At 34.3% G+C, this 21,485-nt stretch overlaps 1 protein-coding gene and 1 long non-coding RNA gene across 7 annotated transcripts in view; one reads left to right on the plus strand and one right to left on the minus strand.

Annotated features, from left to right (window-relative positions):
• SPATA13 (spermatogenesis associated 13) overlaps window positions 1-21,485 on the plus strand; it is a 143,195-nt gene that overhangs the window by 94,460 nt on the left and 27,250 nt on the right. For 4 of the 5 annotated variants that reach the window (XM_023499579.2, XM_023499580.2, XM_031960786.1 and 1 more), the window contains 2 exons: window positions 17,309-17,445; window positions 19,192-19,371. In XM_023499579.2, the coding sequence (XP_023355347.1) occupies window positions 17,309-17,445; window positions 19,192-19,371 (317 nt within the window). Of the gene's footprint in view, window positions 1-70; window positions 4,264-17,308; window positions 17,446-19,191; window positions 19,372-21,485 lie in introns of those variants that run through there. The other variant, XM_012545188.3, reaches the window with a different exon arrangement.
• LOC116422477 lies at window positions 5,454-21,484 on the minus strand. Of its 2 annotated transcripts, XR_004233143.1 has the most exons (4): window positions 21,231-21,484; window positions 14,966-15,039; window positions 6,346-6,506; window positions 5,454-5,819 (listed from the first exon to the last, which is right to left on the minus strand). It is a non-coding gene; the product is annotated as an uncharacterized LOC116422477 (long non-coding RNA). The 2 variants fall into 2 exon arrangements; XR_004233142.1 differs by lacking the exon at window positions 5,454-5,819 and having other exon boundaries at window positions 6,123-6,506.

Consider the following 21,485-nt stretch of genomic DNA (forward strand, 5'->3'; position numbering starts at 1 on the left):
ATAATTATATATAAATATAGTTTTATACATGATTATATATACATCTGAGAAGAAAAAGATAGTAGCACAGCTAGAACTCAAAACATTTCCCTTAGCTATAAAGTGAGATTACACTATAGGACAGAGTATATAATATAGGGCCACTTCCCAGAAAACAAAAGAATTAAACTTTTGCACCTATTGAATGAAAATGTTCATTACAGTATCCCATCTGTTTTTTGGCATTTAAAAACAAAGTCCTCTCTGATTTCTAAATGTATGACATTAATGCGTAATTTGGATCTTCTCACTCTCAGATGGAACTGATTCCTTTGCTTGATTCACCCAGTGTTGCCAGCAATCAATTTTGGTATCTTCAATGTCTCTGCTGATATAATATAGTGCTATCTTATCCAGGGAGAATGTCTTATTAAGAAAATATCCAGACTCCTTTTATCAGAGCTGAAGATATCATTTCAGAGTTCTTACACTGGTCTGATAAAATCTAGACTTCAATTAAAAAACAAAATACAAGGCTTTATTTCTCATCCCTGCCATGCTTCTTGCTAGATAATGGTGTATTAAGCAGCCATTTTTCTCCTTACCTATCAGAAGAGAATTACTGTTGTTGAGGTTATGTCTAATTTAAACCATTAAAAAAAATATGGAAAAATCTTCTGATTTGCTAAAGAGGCTTTTTGTCATAAGAACTTAAACCTTATGAGAATCTTATTTTGGTGCTGGGACAACATCTCTGTTTTTAGTGGAACCTCTTAGAAATCAGAAGGCACCTTTTCTACACACAGCCAAAGACAGTGAAAGGGAGAACTATGTGTTAATACTGTGATAAGGAAATTTGATGGAGCAGATTGTCTCTAAAAGAGAATGTTTCTGTGAGGGCATCTTGCTTGATGTTATTGGTAATTTTCTTCTTCCTTCCCTATTACATGGGCAAAACATATGGATGATCTTCAATACTCACACATGCTTACCTGCCTGGGTATGGCCTGAAATAGCCCTTCACAATGCAATCTCAGATTGAACCACCAGGGGCCTCTTTAAGCTCAGGCTACCAGTTCTTGATCTCATTTTTTGCACATGCACAGAATTAAGATATCTGCTCATGTGCTAGAAAGAACGTCTAGTCTTCCAGGGCCTCCCTAACTTTGTCTTTGCTTATTCTAGAGTTTAAAATTTAAAATTGTTGATATAAAACATTTCATCACTAGACATGTGACCCCATTTCCATTTAGATTCTTATCTCTTGAGCAAAATAAAAAAATGGGATCAAAAGAAAGCAGTCAAATTGCATGTTAGTATATTAAAGTTTCTTGAATGAAATTAGAATTTAAAATATCAAAACTCCCAGCAACTTCAATGTTTCCATAAATATCCAAAAACAATTTCTACTTCTTTTACCTCTCTCTTTATGTGGATATCACTAGCACACCTGAATCTCTTTTAAGGAAAATCCATTTCAGGGGGATATGCCATTTATAAAACTAATGAAGAATAAAAGAAGAAAACTTTTCATCAATATTCATCCAATCTATTCACTAATCTCTTGGAAAGTAGGTTTTCAGAGGATTCAATGACAGGAGCAATCTTTTGTTTTCTAGGGGAAATTTTTCACTCTTTCCTTCTCTGGCATTTCCATCGAGTACTCTGCCATTTATATCCAACTTCTATGACAGGACTTTGGCAAGTCTGTGTGGTATCAAGACAGCCATGGCCTCCCCAGCAGCTCAGGCACTACCAGTCCATGTTCCTAGATACTCGAGAAAAAGGAGAGGGTTTCTGTCACAAGAAGAATCTGACCTCTATAAGAAGCCCATGCATAGGAGGCTCAAGTTCCTTGCTGCCTTTCTCTTGGGCATTCCTCACTTGGTGTGCCTGGTAGGCTTGTTGTAAAGAGGCCTATTCTCTTGATTTTAAATTCTCTACTCTATGTTGCTCTTAAGGGTTAAAGGGAGTTTACTCCTGACTCACTGTGTTTTCTGGCCCACGTCTAGTCTGTCCCTGGTAAGAAAATACAGAGGAATGCTAAGGAAAAGATGAGCCTGAATAAGCAGATACTACAATACATTTGGAAACCAACAGGGTCAATAATAGGAAATTTTAAAAATTAATATATTTTCTTTTCATGTAGCAGATATTTCCTAACAAATACCCCCCAAACAACGTTCCCCCAATTATGCTTCCACCAAAACAGTTCAATTTATTGATGAGTAACAGAAAAGAAGGCTATATTCTTTAACTTATATGGCATTAACAATTGATGGTAGGAATTTTAGATACTGATAATCAAGCATTTATTAAATTCCTACTGTGCATCAGGGACCATAAACAAGAAAGTAAAAGAAACAAAAAAAATCTCCTTATAGCTTTTCTTACTGCTAGAATTTAGAGTTGTTTAAGGAGAAAATATATACAGACTTTCTCTACTTTTATCACATTATTTTCCCCACTCTTCAACTCATCACTGTCTAGGCCATTCTACACTACCAAATATGTATCCACATTTTAATTCTTACTGTCTTTACCCACTTATTTGGTTTCTAATAGTGTCTGATGAGACAAAAGCTGTGGTTCCCATGCAATCAGAATAATATGCTTAGCTTTACAGAGGTGCATTCTCCAGGAACATAAATTTATCTAAAAATGAGAAAAAGTATTCCCCTCCAGTCGACTCCTGCTGGCCCCTTCTAGTCCCTGCAGGGATGATCAGTAGCCATCATCCCCATAACCCCAGTGACTCCTTCTGCAGGTGCTGAAGCCCCAACTCCTCAATATCCACAATTACTGAAGACCCAGAAACAAAAACTTTTGTTACCAAAGGACAATCAGATGATTTACCATCAGAAATGAGTATGATTTTATCACTGGAAAAGATGAATTATCTTCTGCTTTGTTACTGCATCCTAAGGATCACAGGACTATTCCCATATGTTGTTTTTTCTTATTAGAAAGTGAGCTCCTTGAGAGCAGGGATTCTTTTTTTCCCATGTCTCCGTGCTTAGCATGTAGTAAGCATTCAGAAAATGCATTTTCATTTAGTCACTAAAAGGAGCATTTACATGAGCACAAAGAGACCGAAGGAAAAGATTTCTCCTAAGACTGACCTGCTTTTCTATTTATTTTCACACACCTTATTTTGTCACTGTAAGGTGATGAGGGGCTTCAGACAAATGCCATTCTTACTTAGATGAACTGAGGCATCGATCCCCTCAAAGACCTTTTCTCAGCAGGAAATAATGGCAGACTTCACTGACTCTATAGGAAAAGCTCTCTCCATAGCCACAGGTTTTTAAAGGCTAGAAAATAGTCAGCATTAATATTTCATGGAAATATTTATTTTTTCATTCTGAAGCAGTACTATAAGAAGCCGTATGATTTCTGTGGGTGTTGTGTTGTTATGTACAAAAGTGCCCCAGGGTTTTTCTGAACATGTACTATTGAAGAAAGATCCCTGAGCAGGAATAGCTAAATTAATTGCTACTATTGTTTTCATACATGATGGGCGGTGAGTGGGTGGAGGTGTAATGATAACCAAGTATTCAGGTCATTTTTAATGTTACAGGAGGAAAAGGATAAGGGTAAAGAGAGGAATGTGAAAACTGTTTTTTAATTGTTAGCTTTTAAATACAACAAAATTTTCTTTAAAAAATAATTTCATGAAATTGCAATTTGCAAAGCATTATTGTCAGGATTGACTTTTTTGTCATTCTGTTGTGTGAAATCCTAAACTTCCACTCTTGAACTGAGCAACCTTTGTTGTGCTGAACTCCTGTGAAATGATACACCTGTTTTAAAGGTTTCACCCAGGTTTTAGAGTTGTTATTAAAAATACCAAATGTATTTTTCTTCCACCACAAACCACAGTCTCTCCAGAGTTGCTAAATACCTCTAATCAGCTTGTGGGAATATGTTATCATTTGGTATCTGTAGATTTTGCCTCATTTTAGAACTTCCTCCCTAAGGGTACCCCATGATGTCACTGGAGTCATTCAACTCCCAGCTACACTGAACACTAAGTGAGCTGTCAGTTTCTAAGTAGGCTCTGGCCTGGAATGTACACATAGGAACTCCACGCAGTGAATAAGCTATTTCTGCAGTTTCACTAGCTAAAAGCCTTTGTGATTCTCCGAGATCCTTGTAAGACTGAGGTTCATCTAGTAAAAACCAAGCAATCCTTCTCCACATGTTGTATGTGTTTTTCAAACAGCAAGATGGTAGCCAGAGGGGAAATAGCACGCTTTTGGAGCCTGGAAAGTCTTCATATGGGTATGTGTGAGTAGAGTATGATATATGTATTCATTGTTATGTTGCTGAATAAAATGTGTTTTCTTTTAGCGTTACATTCTCTCTTGTTTTCATGTATAAGTTTTTAAGCTCTGCAGAGAAAAGCCCATCCTTCTCTGCAAATATTTATTCTAAGTAGTGAACAGCAAGTATTGATAAGTATAGAGAATTTTATTTAGTTTACAATATTTAGTAAGGTAGTAGAATGAACTAGGAGACATTAAAAATCAGAACTATACAGTCAGTTATCATTAACAGATAAAGCTTTTATTATCATGGTATTTCTTGTACCCTGTTTGAAACCCCTTTTTGAAGTTCATTGCTGAGATATAAAAATGGTATTTGAAAACAGGAGATGTCTAAGCTGTTTGCTGTTGTTTGAAATTTAATTTTTAACACATTTAACATTTTAAGTGATTCTACTTATATTCAGTAATTGTAATATTATTTTTATCTCAATTTTCATTATCTTTATCTAGCATTATGATTAAAGGCATAATTTAAAAGTTGTCATAGTATGCTATTAGTAGGGAAGGTAATTTTTAAAAAACAGATTTTAAAAAAATCTTGGGAGAAGAAGTATTAAGCAAATTTATTATTTTTATTTTTAATTGCATCTGTTAGAGTTCATTGAATTCTTACTAGTGGAAATAAGTAAAAGATACGACAACTTAAAGGCAGAATTGGGCCCTTTTAGAGGAGTAGATATTACATTATGTGCTTTTTTTCTTATCTTTGATTGATACTTTGTTGCCTGATTGATGATAAGGATGGGTTAATACTTCTGCATTTTTCTCTAGAGAAAAACATTTTCCTAGCAATATGTATGTATAACATACCAAAATTCTATATATGTAATTTGGAATTGAGACTTTAAAAAGTTCAAATTACTTAAGTAATAAATTAAGTTTAATTTAAAAATTTAGGGAGATATCCATAAATTTCACAAGATCAATTTATTTTCTTTTTTAAGTGGAGAAATTCACACTGCCTTTAGGATATTGTATTGAATTTCTGTTTTGTTGTAAAATCATTTGTTATGAATATTTTTTAAAAAACCAAATTATAAACAATTGATTGTTGACTGTGTCTGAAAGCCTAGTTTAAAGAGCTTGTTATGAAATCTTTTGTTTTAAATTACCAGAATATTATTGATTCTACTAGCTCATCTATTTACTTTTAAGGTGAAAACTAAAAGGGTTAATTTTTTCTTTTTAATCACAAGCCTAACTTACACCCAGGAAGTAGCTTCTGGTTTTTCCATCAATAGTTCTTGGCTCGATGTGTTTAACCTTGGTGTCCTAGGAGCTCCCACTGACTCATACTCATACTCATTAAATGAATAATATAAGACTGTTCAGCACTTATGTATGGAATCTTTTATCAACACTGAATAGAATGGAGGGAAATGATACTGCTTCTTCTTTTTGCCAGACGAGTAGTGACCAGACTTGCTCTAAAGGACTAACTCAGTTGTGTAAGAGTTGTGAATGTCTTTCTTTCTTTCTGTATATGTGTGTTATACACACATACACATTCTGAAAAAGAGATTAATGTTCTATGAGTATTTTGGGTCATTTTGATTAGCAGACTTCTATTCATCCTGATATATTTTTTAAAAGATATCTTTTGTTTTTAACATGATCAACATTTCTAAATGTATTCTTTTTTCCTTTTTTCCCCTATGCCCTACCCCCACCCTAGTTATAATTTCCATTACAACTCTACTCACTTCTACACTGCCTAAGCATGAGTGGAAAGCCTTAAAGATAAAACAAGAACCTGTTTGCCATTCAAATAAGACATCAAAATGACCTAGAAGTTTCGAGAGCTTTGTCAGAATTAAGTCTTTACAGTTGTAATTTAGTATAAGTTGTTTTCTGTTAGTGCATTTTGTTTTATACATTTAAAAAAGCATGCCTTTTTGAGGAATTAACAAGCTATGGCAGATAACAAAAAATTAAAAACAGGAAAAGGGAAAAAAATCAATTCAGCAAAACCAACCTCCTCTTCAATGTTTGATAGTAAATGCAATATTGCACATCTATAGGCCTCTGCCCTTACCAAGAATGTAGGAAGGTGCATTTTCTCAATTCTTCAAGGTTAAGTTTCTTCATAATTGAAATTTCCCACTTGATCTTTTTGATTATAGTAATCCACTCTACTCCATAAAGGTATAGTTTCCATTTCTTTCTGTCTGACAGTTGCTCACCTGGTAAAACAAACTAGCCAACAAACAAGTGAATGAGTGAATGAACAATTAAATAAATAAATGATGCTGATCTACTTTCTGTTTCTAAGGTACTGTTGCTCTCCTAAAAGAATGTAGGAGTCACTTCATAATAAATCTTCTGTCTCTTGCTTTGTACGCCTTTAGTAAAACTGGTTTGCTCTCTAGAATTACCCTTCCCTTTTGCGCAGTAAATCCTTACACATACCAGGATTTCTTTGTGTACCAAACCTGGTTCCAAAGAGTTCTCCCAATGATGACTCAACTAAGATTACCAGATGAGCTGTAGTTCTTTGTTCTTATACACTGAACTTTCTTGAGACCAGTATATTTTAAAGACTATTGACCCTACTGGGAACACTATTTGGGGCAGATAACTGGCAGACATTGCTTTGGGTAGTCTTCAGTTTAGAGAAAGATGTATTCCTGGAAAAGCTGCTCTTAGGTGATGGGAATGTAAATTGTATCTGATTTCCTAACAGAAACTATGTTATAATAGAGTTTAACATTCTTCTCCAACAGCCTGATGCCTGATTGTTTATAGCAATAACTGCAAACGTCTTACTCATTTAACAACTAAAAATCATTGTACCCTGAATATAGAATACTTTCTAAAGTGAATTCTTAAAGAATCTAATTTGATTGTATTTAAGTCTTCTAGGAAATGGCCAGAACTAGGATAGAGGGAGGGCCTAAGGGACTGTAAGGAAATTTTTGGAGCACTTTCAGAGAAGAGCAGTGTGTAAAATCCCAGAGATTGCTAGGCAAGGGAAGTTGTTTGAGATCAGGATTTGGTAGCTAAGCAGTGAGGAGGCTGTAAAGAGATAGAATATTTTGGGCTTGAAAATATCAGGAAATAGACTGAATAAATGCTCTGCTTTGTATATCCCTTGAGGTAAGTTGTCAGGGTGTTATATATGGGAACCCTTTTTAAGTCAAAGATTACTGTAAGTCCATTTTACAGATGAGCATTCTTAGGTATTTGTATCAGGATTACACACACACACACACACACACACACACACACCCCAAATATGTAAAAGAACAAAATAACCAGATCCTGAGTGAGTCAAACCCAGAAGTTCTTTTTGTGTCATAGATATTTTTGGCAGTCTGAAGTCTACATATCCCTTCTCAAAATAAAAACAGAATACATAAGCTTGCAAAGGAAACCAATTATATTTGAATATAGTTATCAAATATCAATTATCACATTTTTTAAAAAAGCTCTAAATCACTCTTTGGAGTATGTAGAAATATAAATTAAAACAACTCACTATGTCATTTATCAAATTGGTTAACATGACAGAAAAGGAAAATGACAAATGAGGGAGTAGTTGTAGAAAAAGAGGGATATTAATGCATTGTTGATGGAGTTGTGAACTGGTCTGACTGATCCTTCAGGAGAATAATTTGGAGCTATATCCAAAGGACTATAAAACTGTATATGTTATTTGACCCAATAACAGTACTTCCAAAAAAATCAAAGAAAAGAGAAAGGGACCTAAAAATATTTATAGCAGCTTTTTTTGTTGTAATGGCAAAGAATTAGAAATTGAGGAATGGCTAAACAAGTGATATATGATAGTGATGTAATACAATTATTCTATAAGAAATGATGAGCAGTATGGTTTCAGAAAAACTAGGGAAGCCATATGAGTTGATGCAAAGTGAAATGAGCAGAATTAGGAGAATATTGTAGACAGTAGCAGCAGAATTGCAATAAGCATCAGTTATGAAAGACTTAGCTACTTTGATCAAGATAATTCCAAAGAATCTATGGTGGAAAATGTTATCTGCTATCATAGATAGAATTAATGAACCCAGTACATATTGAAGCATGCCTTTTTCACTCTATTTTTATTGTGTGTGTATGTGTGTGTGTGTCTCTGTGTGTGTGTTTGCAACATGGTTAATATGGAAATATTGGCAGAGGGAGAAATAAAGTTATCAAAATATATATCAAAAAAAGTTTAAGGACCCCTCCAAGTTAAGAACCCTCATTGAATCTAGCTCACAAAGTAAACTTGATCACAAAAGTCTTCCTTTCATATGAAAACAGAAAAAACAAAACAAAACAAAACAGTGATGACCTTGATCCAAAAGCTAGGAAAGTACTAAGTTTATAAGGTGATCCTGGGAAAAAGTCACACATATGGTTAAATGTTGGAAAGAATTTCTTTTGAAGGACTGTAAGGGTAGGGAATAGAGCTAATATCAATGATTTGGTTAACTCAGGAACTTTTTGTTGAAGAAATTCCACAAATGCAGACAAGCACTTTCCTGACAGCTCAAGAGTCTTACAGATTTTTCTAGATCTCTGAGAGGTTCATTTTGCCATAATCAGGATGTGCGATAGATGATTTGGGTTGAATGGAATGATTTCAATCATTAAATTTAAAAGTGAATTTTTTGACACATTATTAAACTTTAGAAAAAAGTTAGACTATTAAGAGTATGGAAGAATGATGAAACATAGAGATTCAACAACTTATGTATGGGAACATGGAATCATGCTTATTGAGAAGTAACATGAAGTAATAGAAATAACTCTGAACTTGGAACCAGGAGAAACTTGGGCTTAAATTCTGCTGTTCACACTTTCTAGACATGTAAGTTACTGGATAATTCACTAAGTCTGGGTAATAATGATACCTGCAGTGCCTACCCTCCTAGGTTTTTGTGAGAATCACAGGGGAGATAATATAGATAAAATTCTATATACAAACTGGGTCTTATCAGAAGTAGTCAGATGGTATCATGGATAGAATTCTAGACTTGGAGTCAGGAAAATATGTGTTCAAATCTTTCCTCAGACATTTACTATGTGACATTGTACAAGATATTTGTCCTCTGCCTCAGATTCTTCATATGTAAAATGAGGATAATAATAGTATCTATTTCAGAGGGTTGTCATGAGGATAAAAAAAGATAATATTTTAAAAATTGTTTTGCAAAATTCTGTTGTTATTATTCAGTCACTTTTCAGTTGTATCCAACTTTCCATGACCCCCATTTAGAGTTTTGGTGGTTTGCCATTGTCTTCTCCAACTCAGGAAACTGAGGCAAACAGGTTAAATGACTTGCCCAGGGTCACACAGCTAGTCGGGATCTCACTGACATAGATTATGATCTCATGAAGATGAGACTTCCTGACTCCAGATCCAAAGTTTTATCCACTGAGACAGCTAGCTGTCCCTTAAATCCTTGCAAATCTTAAAGTACTATATAATATAAATGTTAGCTGCTATTATGTTAGTAGACATGTCATTCCCATACTTCCATTATGAGCTATTACTAGGTCCTATTTGTTTCTTTGATTTCCAGATATAACTTTGTTTTAACACCTAGAGATGCTTTATACCAGTGGTTTTAAACTTAAATAGAAAGGGTTCCCTGAGAGCTGTATATTGACTTAGGAAAACACAAATTAACATTATCTGTATTGTGTTTTATTTATTTTATTTAACATTTTCTAGTTATGTTATAATCTGGTTAATTTGCTAGCTAGCAATGAGCTTGCCACCTCTGGTTTCCATACAATCTGTCCTAAAATATTCCAGTTATTATTATTGATTGCCATATAATGATAAATTCACATTTAAGTCGTGTTTTGAGGTTTGCAAAGTATAATAGATAGACAAACAACTAGATAGTTATATGTGTACACAAATATATAATGGACATATATACATATTTATATATCATTTCATATGATCCTCACATAACTCTTAGAGGTATGCAATATTAGTCCCATTTTAGAGATGAAGAAACTGCGGCTCTAAGGAATTAAATGACTTGTTCAAAGTCACAAATTATAAATGCCTGAAGCAGGATTCATATCCAAATCCTCCCAGACTCCAATGCCAACACTCTGCCTGGTATATTATATTGTTTTATATGAAGACAAGTAATTCCATAAAGTGAAATATATGGGAACAAATTCATGAGAACAGGATAGTTTGGGTATTTTAGCCTACAGCAATGGAGTAGTGAAGAGAGCATGAGATTTGAAAGTTAGAAGGCCTCTAAATATGTGTCACTTAATGGTTTATATACTTTTAAAAGGTATGATTACAACAAAAACATTTTTAACAATATTATTGCTGTTGTTGTTTTGGGCAAAGTAATTAGGATTAAGTGATTTGCCCAGGGTCACACAACAAGTATGTGGTAAATGCCTGAGGCTGGATTTGAACTCAGGTCCTCCTGACTTCAGGACCGATGTTCTATCCACTGTGTCATCTAACCCTAAATTGTTGTTTTTTTTAAGTTTAAAAAAATTTTTTTTGAAAATAACTGCCTGCATATTTAATGGTACAAAATTGCTCTTTCTATACCTATGCCTATATAAAACATTTTGAAAATTCTAAAGCATTATACAGGGTATTCCAAAAGTATTAGTGCAGTTTTAATCTATCAAAGCCTAAAACTACACTAAAACTTTTGGGACACCTCCTTAAATGCTTATTATTTTACTATTAAGTCTTATTTGTTAGGAATGATGATCAAAAGCCTTTGATAGGATGATTACATTCTGCTGGCATGGTTTCCAAATTCATTGGGACAAAATTTTGGGTAGTCTCAAATGCTTCATTCTGGTATTCTTCACAACACCTGACAATTTTAGGAAGGAAAGGATTGGGAGATGAGGAGGGACTTGCTGCTCACATTAGAGACTATACTGTTCTCCAATTTCATAACAACAACAACATCAAAACCCAAAAGTATTCCTTAAAGCTGACTTAAACTTTTTAGACTTGAAAATGTAGACTTGAGAGACATCAGTTGTAGTTTCAACAGTAAGAAAAGATGAGCTTCACCAAGTAAGTAAATAAACATGAAGAAAACAAATCTTGGATGATGTCTATAAATAAAAAAAAAAAATGGGAGGAAGCAGAAGAATGATTGAGAGGGAAACAGTGGTGAAAAAGCTAGGTGGAAAATGGGAAAGCACAGTATAGGAGACCTAATGAAGAGTCTTAGTGTTATTTTTTTTAAGTGCCATCAATATTTTTATTAGGATCATGGAAATTAGGTGATTATTCCATAGCAAAACAGGGTTCTGTCTCAGAATTTTCACATAAGAGGATGTATTTGTTAAAAGAAAAGGAAGAACTAATCAGAAAATTTAGGTTTTAGGTGACAATCTGAATTATCTTAAGCCCACTGTGGTAGAATACTTAGAGGAAAGAAAACACTCTCTCACACTCTGTTTTAGCATTGAGTCTAACCAAGAATTTGCGGATTTTTAAATATTTTCAACAAAAACTAACTTTGGTTAGACATGTTTTCCAGTCATTATTTAAAAAATACTTTTCCCTTAGCTTTATTCTGAAAGTATTATCCAAATTGCTTATTATGATTTTATTATGATCATCTGATGCTCTATCCCCTTCCTTCACTATTTACAATGTGATTTTGTGTGTGCATGTGGGAAATTCTACAAGCTCTGTCTTATATAGAATCCCCATAAGAAGTATTGCTGGCTCTAATTTCCAGATGAGGAAATTGAAGTATAGTTACTTCAGAGTACATGAATCAATCAATAAGTATCCTTTGAAAGTCTGTGATTTGCACTTTACTGAATATTAGGAAGAATATATAAGGAGTTTAAGACAGAGTTACTGCTCTAAAGAAAAATACAGCCTATTTACAGGAAGAAAAATTAAGTTCATAAAACAACTTTAGATTAAGTGATAAATATCACAGTAGAATATAAACTCTTTGAGGGCAAATACCTTTGTATCCTCAGGGCTTACAATAGAACCTTGAATATATTAGGCTTTTAATGTTTGTTGAATTAAGTTTAGAATTTAGAGAAGGAAGTTTAGAGAAGAGAAAGATCAATGTGGAAGGTATCAGACTTAGTCTAGACCTTCAAAGATAGATGATATTTAAATGATTTTGATGGAGGGAAAACATTTCACACAAAGGAAAAAGTAACTATAATACTTGCTTTACTGAAGGACTGGTATTGAGGAGTAATTGTGTAGGTTATATATAAAGTGATCTTTTTTGCCATTGTCTAACACAATCCTGGGAGATAGTAGGCATTCAATAATAAACTTGGATAAATGAATGAGTGGATAAGTAAAAATACATACATACACACACACACACACACACACATATATATATGAATGAGTGAGTGAGTGAATGAACAAAGTGGGTCCACATTATATAAAGTCTTAAATGACAGAAACTTTTGGACTTGATGTAAGAGGGATCCATTGTAGATTTTGTTGAGAGTATTACAATGAAAGTGGTGTTTTAGACTGAAAGAAGAATGCAGAGTGAGTAGGAAGGGAAGGAGCAGAATCAGGGAGGCCCATTGGGTAAGGTTTTTGTATTCTAGATAAGAGGTAATAAGAGTTTAGATTAAGAAGTAGCAGATGATGGAAATAGAATGGAGAGGAAGGAGTTAATCCAAAAAACATTTTGACAAAAGAAGTAACAGCTGAAAGCTACAAGGAAAGAAAAAAAGGGGGAGTATGATTCCTAGACTGAAAATTTGAGAAAATGGTGATTACTTGACAGAAAAGGTAGAGTTGATAAGAAGATCCAGTTTGTTAGAATTAGGGATGGATGGGCTAGAGGAAAGGAAGACAAAAATAAGTTTAGTTCTGAACATTTTAAATTTGTGGCGACTATAAGACCTTCAAATGTAGATTTCCTATAGTTGGGTGAAATTATAGGCACAAGTAAGAAATCCAAGCTGGAAATAAAGATTTGAGAATCATCTGTATTGTGCAAGGAGGGGTGATGTAGTGAAAGGTATCCTCAACTTGGGGGTCAAGAAGCCTGGATTCATATTCTAACTCTGATACTTCATCTCTTTGCAGCAACTGTAAGCAAGTCATGTTCTTAATTTGTAAAATGAGAATGGTAGCTCTAACTTCCCTCACAATTTTGCAATCTCTGAGGAAATGTGTTTGGAAAATTTGAAACATTATGTAAACTTTAACTGTTATGTGTATTATTAAATCTATAACAATGAATGAGCTTGTTGAGATATTCTAAATTTGAAGATAGCTGGGCAAGAGAGGGCAGCATGGTAAGGTGGGGAGAAGATTCTTAGTTCATAGAAAGAAGGGTGATCAGCAAAGGAAATAGGGAAGCACAAAAATATAAAATACATAATTCTAGTGGGAATCACATGAACACAAAAATACTAATTTCTAAAACATTTATTGAATTGTAACTTTTAATTTATTATGTGCTAGACACTAAGACAAAGATGAAAATTTTAAAAAAAATTCATATCCTCAAGAAGCTTGTGTTCTATTGGATATAATAGTATAATATTTTGTTACTTGTTACATTGGGCAGTTGTTGCTTTGAAGACCTGTAAATTCTTAGAACTATCTCCATAAGCTAATGATTACAGTATTAATATATAATAAATATATTGGATAACTCCCCAAGAAGGATTGTTGGCAAGAACCTAAGGCAGTTAGGTACCACCTACTACTATCTATCTACTGGATAGAGCACAGGGCCTGGAGTTGGGAAGACCTAATTTCAAATCTGGTCTTAGACACTTATTAGCTGTGTGTCCCTAAGTAAGTCTTTTAATCACTGTCTGCCTCAATTTCCTCAACTGTAAAAATGGGAGTAATATTAATAGTCCCTCCCTTTCAGGATTATTATGAGGATCAAATGAAATATTATTCATAAGATGCTTAGCAGAGTTCCTGGCATATAGTAGGTACTTAATAAATGCTTATTTCTTTCCTTTTTTTCTCTTTCTTCTGCTCATGCATGAAAGTATTAAGAGCAGTTCTCCCCTGCTGACACAAATGATCAAACTATACAACTAAGAAAAGGAATCTCATATGGATCTCTCCCTACCTGTGTATATGTCATAAAGCAAAGCCATCTCTTTAGCCCAATTCAGTGAAACAAGTACTCCCTTGCTTTCCTTTAACAAGTTAATATGTAGACTGATTTTATATTTGTGCTATGCCAGGTACAAATATTCTGTTAGAACTTTGTGTCTATAGACCCAAAGCATTTTCATCTGTATTTTAGAAGGAAAAATGAAAAATCTGGAGATATCTTAGTCCAGTGGGAATCAGCATAGTATATAGTGTTAGAAGACCCAGATTCAAACTTTACTCTTGATACTTACAAGTCATTTAATTTCTGAGCCTCACTTTTCTTGTCACAGTGACATATATAATCTCCAAAGATGGCAAGATAAACTAAAGTGCCTTTTAGCTCCATGATACTAGATTAACTTGGCCATTTGATTTCTTCTTATTGACTTAGTTTTTCATGGCTACCTCTAGCTTATTTTCTTCAAAAAAATTATGTATTTATCTATCTACACACATACATTTTAAAAATCAATTTCTATGGCAATAGCCTAACAATCAAATGTTTAAGAACTGAGACCTTCCCTTGGGGTAATAGTTCTTTGAAAGAAAAAGTCATTTTCAATACTTTTACCTGTAGAAGGAGGCCCGGGTTCTGATTTTTCCCCTGAACTTTCAGAATGTGGTAGACTCTTGCTTTAACTGCTACTGAAATATGATAAGAAAAGAACATTTGTGCCAGACAGTGCAGAGCAGGATTTACTGAAAGTTAAAAGGTCCCGGCATTTTGTTTCCCCTTTAAAATTGAGAGTGCCAAAGTAGATTTCTAACCCAGGGTACTACGTACATTTTAATAGTTATTCCAAAGACTTCATGTGCAGAATGGTCAGAGTAGGAATTTATTTTGGTTCACTATACATATTTATTGTATGGGTTTCCTTTTCCTTTTTTAATTTTCTTTTTCTATGTAGGGTCGTAGGGAAATCATGAGAGGGAGAGAAAATAAATGCTTAATAATTAAAGAAAATAAAAATAATTAAAAATAGTTACTAAGTTTTTGAGGGTAGCTATTAGGGTTTACAAATAACAATAGAGTCTCTGTTAGGTAAGACAAATGTTCCTGCTTCAGCACACCATTTTTATTCTGGAAGTTTAAATTTTTATACATATTTTTTGTCATTATTAATTTATATAGGCAGCTAAGCAGATTAGTGGATAAATTATAGGACATGCAGTTAGGAAAACCTGAATTCCAATACATTCTAATTCTACCTCAGACATATACTATATTGTGACCCTGGTAAAGTCATATAATTTCTTTCTATCTTAGTGTCCTCTCTGTAAAATGAGAATGACAATAGCACCTACCTCTAAGCTTATTGTGAGGATCAATGAGGTAATGTATATAAATCACCTTGGAAATATTATTATTATAATTATTATTTCCTCCTTCTTTGTAGAGGAGGTTACAGCTTTGTGTCTTTCACAATCCATATAATTTACTTTGTCTGCATTACTTTACTTGGTCATTCATTTGTTCTCCTCTGTGTTTGGCAAAATATTTTAAATTTGCAAATGAGTTATCCCATTGTTGTCAACAGTATTCATTGCTATTTTACTAGTAAAAAATCTCCACCTTTTCCCATTTCTTTCCAGTTTTTCCAAGCATACTTCAACTTCAAATGTGTTTGTCTTTGAAAGCTGGTTGGGAGAATAGATACTTCCTTCTGTATATAAAATTACTAGAAACCCATTTCCTTAAAGAAAGAACTATATGTGGAGCAGAATCTTACATTTTTAGGGCTCAAAGAGGTTTTATATGTGTCAGCTGATGGAGTGGGAGAATAATTTAATGCTCCTTTGAAAATATCATTATAAAATAGGGAAAGAAGGTATTGGGGATAACCGAGGCTTGTTGAGGTTTAAATGGCTTATTCAGACTACCTGTAGGATGAAATACTTAGGTCTGGTGGACATAGCCAGAATGCTTCTCCCCGGAAAGGAGATGGAAGGAAAAGCCTAGTAGAACAGAGGGAAGTCAGCATCTTGAACTAATGGTTCAACTTTTGTAACGAAAGAGTCCTGTTTTCTGTAGCAGGACAACTTTTAGTGGGAGTGGCCTACTGTCCCCAGTAACAAAATAGGGCACTGTGCTGTGAAAGTGGGACAGCCAACCATTCTGCTTCAGCCCTTTGAAGGCAGCAGCAATGACTATTTCTTGAAATGGTGATATAAGCTAACATTAAATCCAGGCTTTCTCATTTTGGATTAACTCTTTGAGAAAAGACAGCTAGCCAGTCTCATTCTCTCAGGTGGTATTCACTCACTACCTTTTTGATCTTGGGAAGTCTTTAACCTTTCAGATAAAAAGTCTTATCTGAAGAATACAATTTTGTTGTCTGCCAATGGCTTTCCTTGTTTACCTAAAGCTAAGTAACATATTACTTGGAAACATTACTCTCCACATTTGGATTTCATTATAATTACTTTGGGAGTTTGGCTGTCAAGATTCATCCTATATAATTTCAGGAAAATTCTTATGTACAAAATAACAAATTTTATAATATCAGATATACCACCTGCAATGATATGGTTCTCACAGAGGAAAACTATCAGCATCAGTTCATTTCAAAAATTGTGATCTTTACTTAGATATAAATTTGGTCTCAGATACTAGCTATGTGACTCTAGGAAAGTCATGTAAGCTCTATTTGCCTCAGTTTCCTGGACTGTAAAGAATAATAATAAAGCTACCTCACAGGTTTTTGTGAGGATCAAATAAGATATTTGTTGAAAGAGCTTAGTTTGGTGAATGGCTTTATAAATGCTTTTATTTCTTTTTCTTCCCTTCCCCCTTGTTCACAATATCAGTCAAATTGTCTTTTATTTTGAACCTTGGTAGAAATATCATCTGCGATTTCATGTTATTGCTCTCTTTGGCGAATCATTCATTCTTCCTTGGCTACTTTTGTTTCAGTTTCTACAGATGGAGCAGCAGAGTCATCTGTCTTAGTTGATGACAATGGAAGTGAGGAAGATTACAGTTATGAAGAGATTTGTCAAGCTAGCCCCAGATACTTACAGCCTGGAGGAGAACAGTTAGCCATCAATGAGGTACTGTGGAAGGATCTTATTCTTTAATTGCCAAGTACTTCTAAGATTCATCATCAGTTCAGAATCTCACTCTTCCTGCACTGGTTTTATAATCATGTAATCACATTAAGATTTCTAAACAACTCCTATGACAGTGAGATTTCATTTTCCAGTCCTGGCTGCAAAATGAGCTGGGTGCTATGCTTAAGGGAATTTTCTGGTTACCTAAAGCTTAGATTTTGAAATACCAAAAAAATTTTTGATTGTTTGTTTGAACAAATTCTCCTGAAATTTCCCCAAGAAATATCATATACATATCTTTTAAATAAAATATACTTGGGGAAAGGGATTTAAGAGGAATACTTGAACAGTGGATAGAACTCTGGGCTTGGAATCATCTTCATGTATTCAAATCTGGCCTCAATACTTATTAGCTATGAGAGCCCAGGCAAGTCACTTAACACTATTTGCCTCAGTTTCCTTATCTGTAAAGTGAGCTGAAGAAGCAAGTTACTCCAGTATTTTTGCCAAGAAAGCTCCAAAATGGGATCATGAAGAGTCAAACACTAATGAAATAACAACAACAGCTCTGCACTAAACATAATTAAATCTTTTCTTGATGATTCAAGGGTGTCATTGTGTATAGTAGTCATTATATTGAGTATACTTTAGTAGTAGTAGAAGTAATGATGATGATTTTTATAGCACTTTAAAGTTTCTAAAGCACTTTACAAATATCTCATTTTATCCTTACAACAACTCTGAGAGGTTAGTGCTATTATCACAAATTTTACAGATGAGCGATGTTAATAGCAATAACAATCACTAACAATTATTCAATTCTTTAAAGTTTATAAAACATTTTACAAATGTTATTTGATCCTCACAACTCCATGTGTTAGGTATTATTCTTATCCCCATTTTGCATATGATTACTGATTTTTAAAAACATTTTTTTATTTCTCTGCAATCAGATTTTCAGCTATCTCTTCTTTTCTTTTCTCTTTTTACCTATCTGCCAATGCCTTCCCCTTGCCCCATTTTAATTTATTAGAGGTTAAGACACCATTTAACCAAATTTATTAAAATATTGATCCATTTTGAAGACAAGTTGGTTAATTCCTTGAAGAGGTCTTTTGTAAATAAAATGTATACTTTTGGATACATTTTAAACATGGATTTGGACTTTGTTATATCTCTTTTGGTGCTCCAACCCCATTTTTGCTTACTTCCAGACTTTTCATTGTATTTAAGATAATCTATGGCCCTAAATCAATGAGGTTTTTCTATTTTTGGATTTACAAATTCTTTAAGAGAACATGAGAAACTCTTCCTGTACTATTTCTGGAATCTTTTGTATCATAATAGACAAAGAGGTAGTGTTGTCTGATGGATCGCAGAACCTGCCTTGGAGGCAGGTGAACCCTCAATTCCTATTTCTGACATTGACTGGCTATGAACCAAGAGAAACCATCTAATCTTTTGCTGCCCTCAAGTGATTCTCTAAGGCTCAGTTGAGAAGCAGTTGCAAATCTGCATTGATAGAGAGAAGTTTCCTTACCAGGAATTTGCTGTACCAATAAAATCACAAGTCTGCCAAAATAAAAAACAGGGTCTCCAATCTTATTGTAGACAACCACTAATTACAAATCCACTACAGTAGTAGTTAATTTAGAGGATGTAAGAGTACTGTAGGGTATGACTCCTATATTTGAGGAAGTTTTAAGTGCTTTTAAAATTAAATGTGTGTTTGTGTCTCCCATACAGCTAATCAGTGATGGCAACGTGGTCTATGCAGAAGCTTTGTGGGATCATGTGACCATGGATGATCAGGAGCTTGGCTTCAAAGCTGGAGATGTCATCCAAGTACTGGAGGCCTCCAATAAGGACTGGTGGTGGGGCAGGAATGAGGAGAAGGAAGCCTGGTTTCCTGCTAGCTTTGTCAGAGTAAGTACATGCCATTTTCTATTTTTGGATGACAGAATTAAAATAACAGATTTTCAGAACTGGGAGGGACCTCAGAAGCAATCTAGCCTACCTTTTACTTGAACAAGAATCTCTCTGCAGTATCTGCAACATCTATCATTTGTTAGAAGAGATCTTCAGTGAGGATGAACCTACCTACTTCCTTGCAAGGAAGCCCTTTGTATCACTCCAGTTGTTAGAATAAGGAAGATTTCAAGTGTAGAAAAGCCCATACTCTGGCAAGGCTGTTGTTGTGTGACATAGAAGGAAGCAGAAGAGATATCTCTAGCCTCCTTTCCTCCCACCCTTCTTCAAGGCAGACTTTCATTCCCGCTATGGGGAGAAGCAAGAAGTTAGGGCCAGAAGTCACTCTATCTCCTCAGAGAAAGGAGATATTGGTTTAGAATTATATCTATCTGCTCCCTTAAATATTTAGGGATTAAATTATAAATTTAGGGAATTATAAATAAATTGAATGATGAAACAATTTGAAGTTAGCTTGAACCTGATCATAGTATCATTATTTGGGACAAGAAGGATTCCAAGTATAGATCTAAGGTTTGACAGTTCTACAATGAACACACTGTAAATAGCAAAGAAACTTCTTTATCCACATAGTAGCAAGACTGAAATTAGAGGACAGATACGTTGGAGAATATACATAGGATACAATACTGAGTAATGAAACTTCCCTATTGGACATGAAGTAAGTCAGCTCAAACAAGAGATAAAATTCTAGATCTCAATCAAAAGGAAACTCCCTGAAGTCTCTAGTGTGGCAGTCTGGGAGACAGACAGGATGGAGACTGCCAGCTTCTCTCATGCTTTCCCAAAGTCTTTTCCTTCAGGGACCTGAAGTGGTGTTGGCCACTTCTACTTTAGCTCTTGAAGCTGAAAGCCAGGAGCACTTGAATCAACTCGAAGCTCTAAACAGTCTTGAAGAGAGCTAAAGAAAACTATAGTCTCCAACTCTGCCCAGCTCCTTACACAGGGCAGGGAATTCATTTCCACCAGTAAGGAGAAAGTCCCACACCAATAAGCTTTGCAATGAGGGTTACATTTGGAAATATTTCCTTAAACTGAGTCCAATTCTGCCCCCTTTATTGCTCCTCTTTCTGCCCTCCTGAGGCAAACAGAACAAACCTAAAGAAATTAGATGAAATTAATGAAATTAGATGAAAAGAAATTAGGTTGATGAGTAACATAGCACCTTATACCAAGTAGGTACATAATAAATATTAACATGGCATAATGAATAGAGAGCTGATCTCAGACCCTGAAAGACCAAAATTCAAATTCCACCTCTAGTGTTGTGATTCTGGGCAAATCACTTGAACTCTCAGTGTTCTAAACAAATCTCTAAGGCCATAAATTGCAAAGATGGTGCCAAACTATGTTGATAAAGGGAACATCCTATATAAATGAAATCACAGATCCAGTCCCCATTCTCTATGTCTTAAATGAGTTAAATTAACTACCCTAAGTAAAACTTGGAGGATACTAAGCCCTGTCAGAAAAAATAAGAAGAGTGATATGAACGTCAGATTCATCAGAGGTAACTGAAGGGAATTTCGTTGCTTATTGTTAGTGGTCAAGAGGGGCATATCTATCTCTAATAATTTTTAAAAGTACTAGAAAGATTAATGGACACTTTATCAAATGTCATTGTTCCTAGGTTTGGATATTTCGTAATTTTTTTTTATAATTTTCAGTCCATAAAATTCCTGGAATTAAATAACAATGACTTGATTAGCTTAAAAAATTGTAGTCAAGTTAAAATTATAATTATAATAGAAAATATGAAATTCTATTCAATAAACCCTTAGCAAGTAAGTACCTACCAAGTGTGGTAAACTGCTAAGAAATGACAATGACATGGGCCCTGACTTCACACTACTGCTGTATTTTCCTAGGTTACAAATGTACCTGGTATCAGTTACTGTCATTGTAACATAGGTAAGAGAAAACTTTGCTGATTATAGTGCTTTCTAACAATTTTCTTAAATTATTTTCACTGTCACAGAGAATTAGAAATTAAATAGCTCTTATTTTTGTGACAACCTTTTTCTCTAAGCCAGCTGTTCCTTCTGTTTTGA

Source organism: Sarcophilus harrisii, chromosome 3 (genome assembly GCF_902635505.1).
Source record: "Sarcophilus harrisii chromosome 3, mSarHar1.11, whole genome shotgun sequence".
NCBI lineage: Eukaryota > Metazoa > Chordata > Mammalia > Dasyuromorphia > Dasyuridae > Sarcophilus > Sarcophilus harrisii.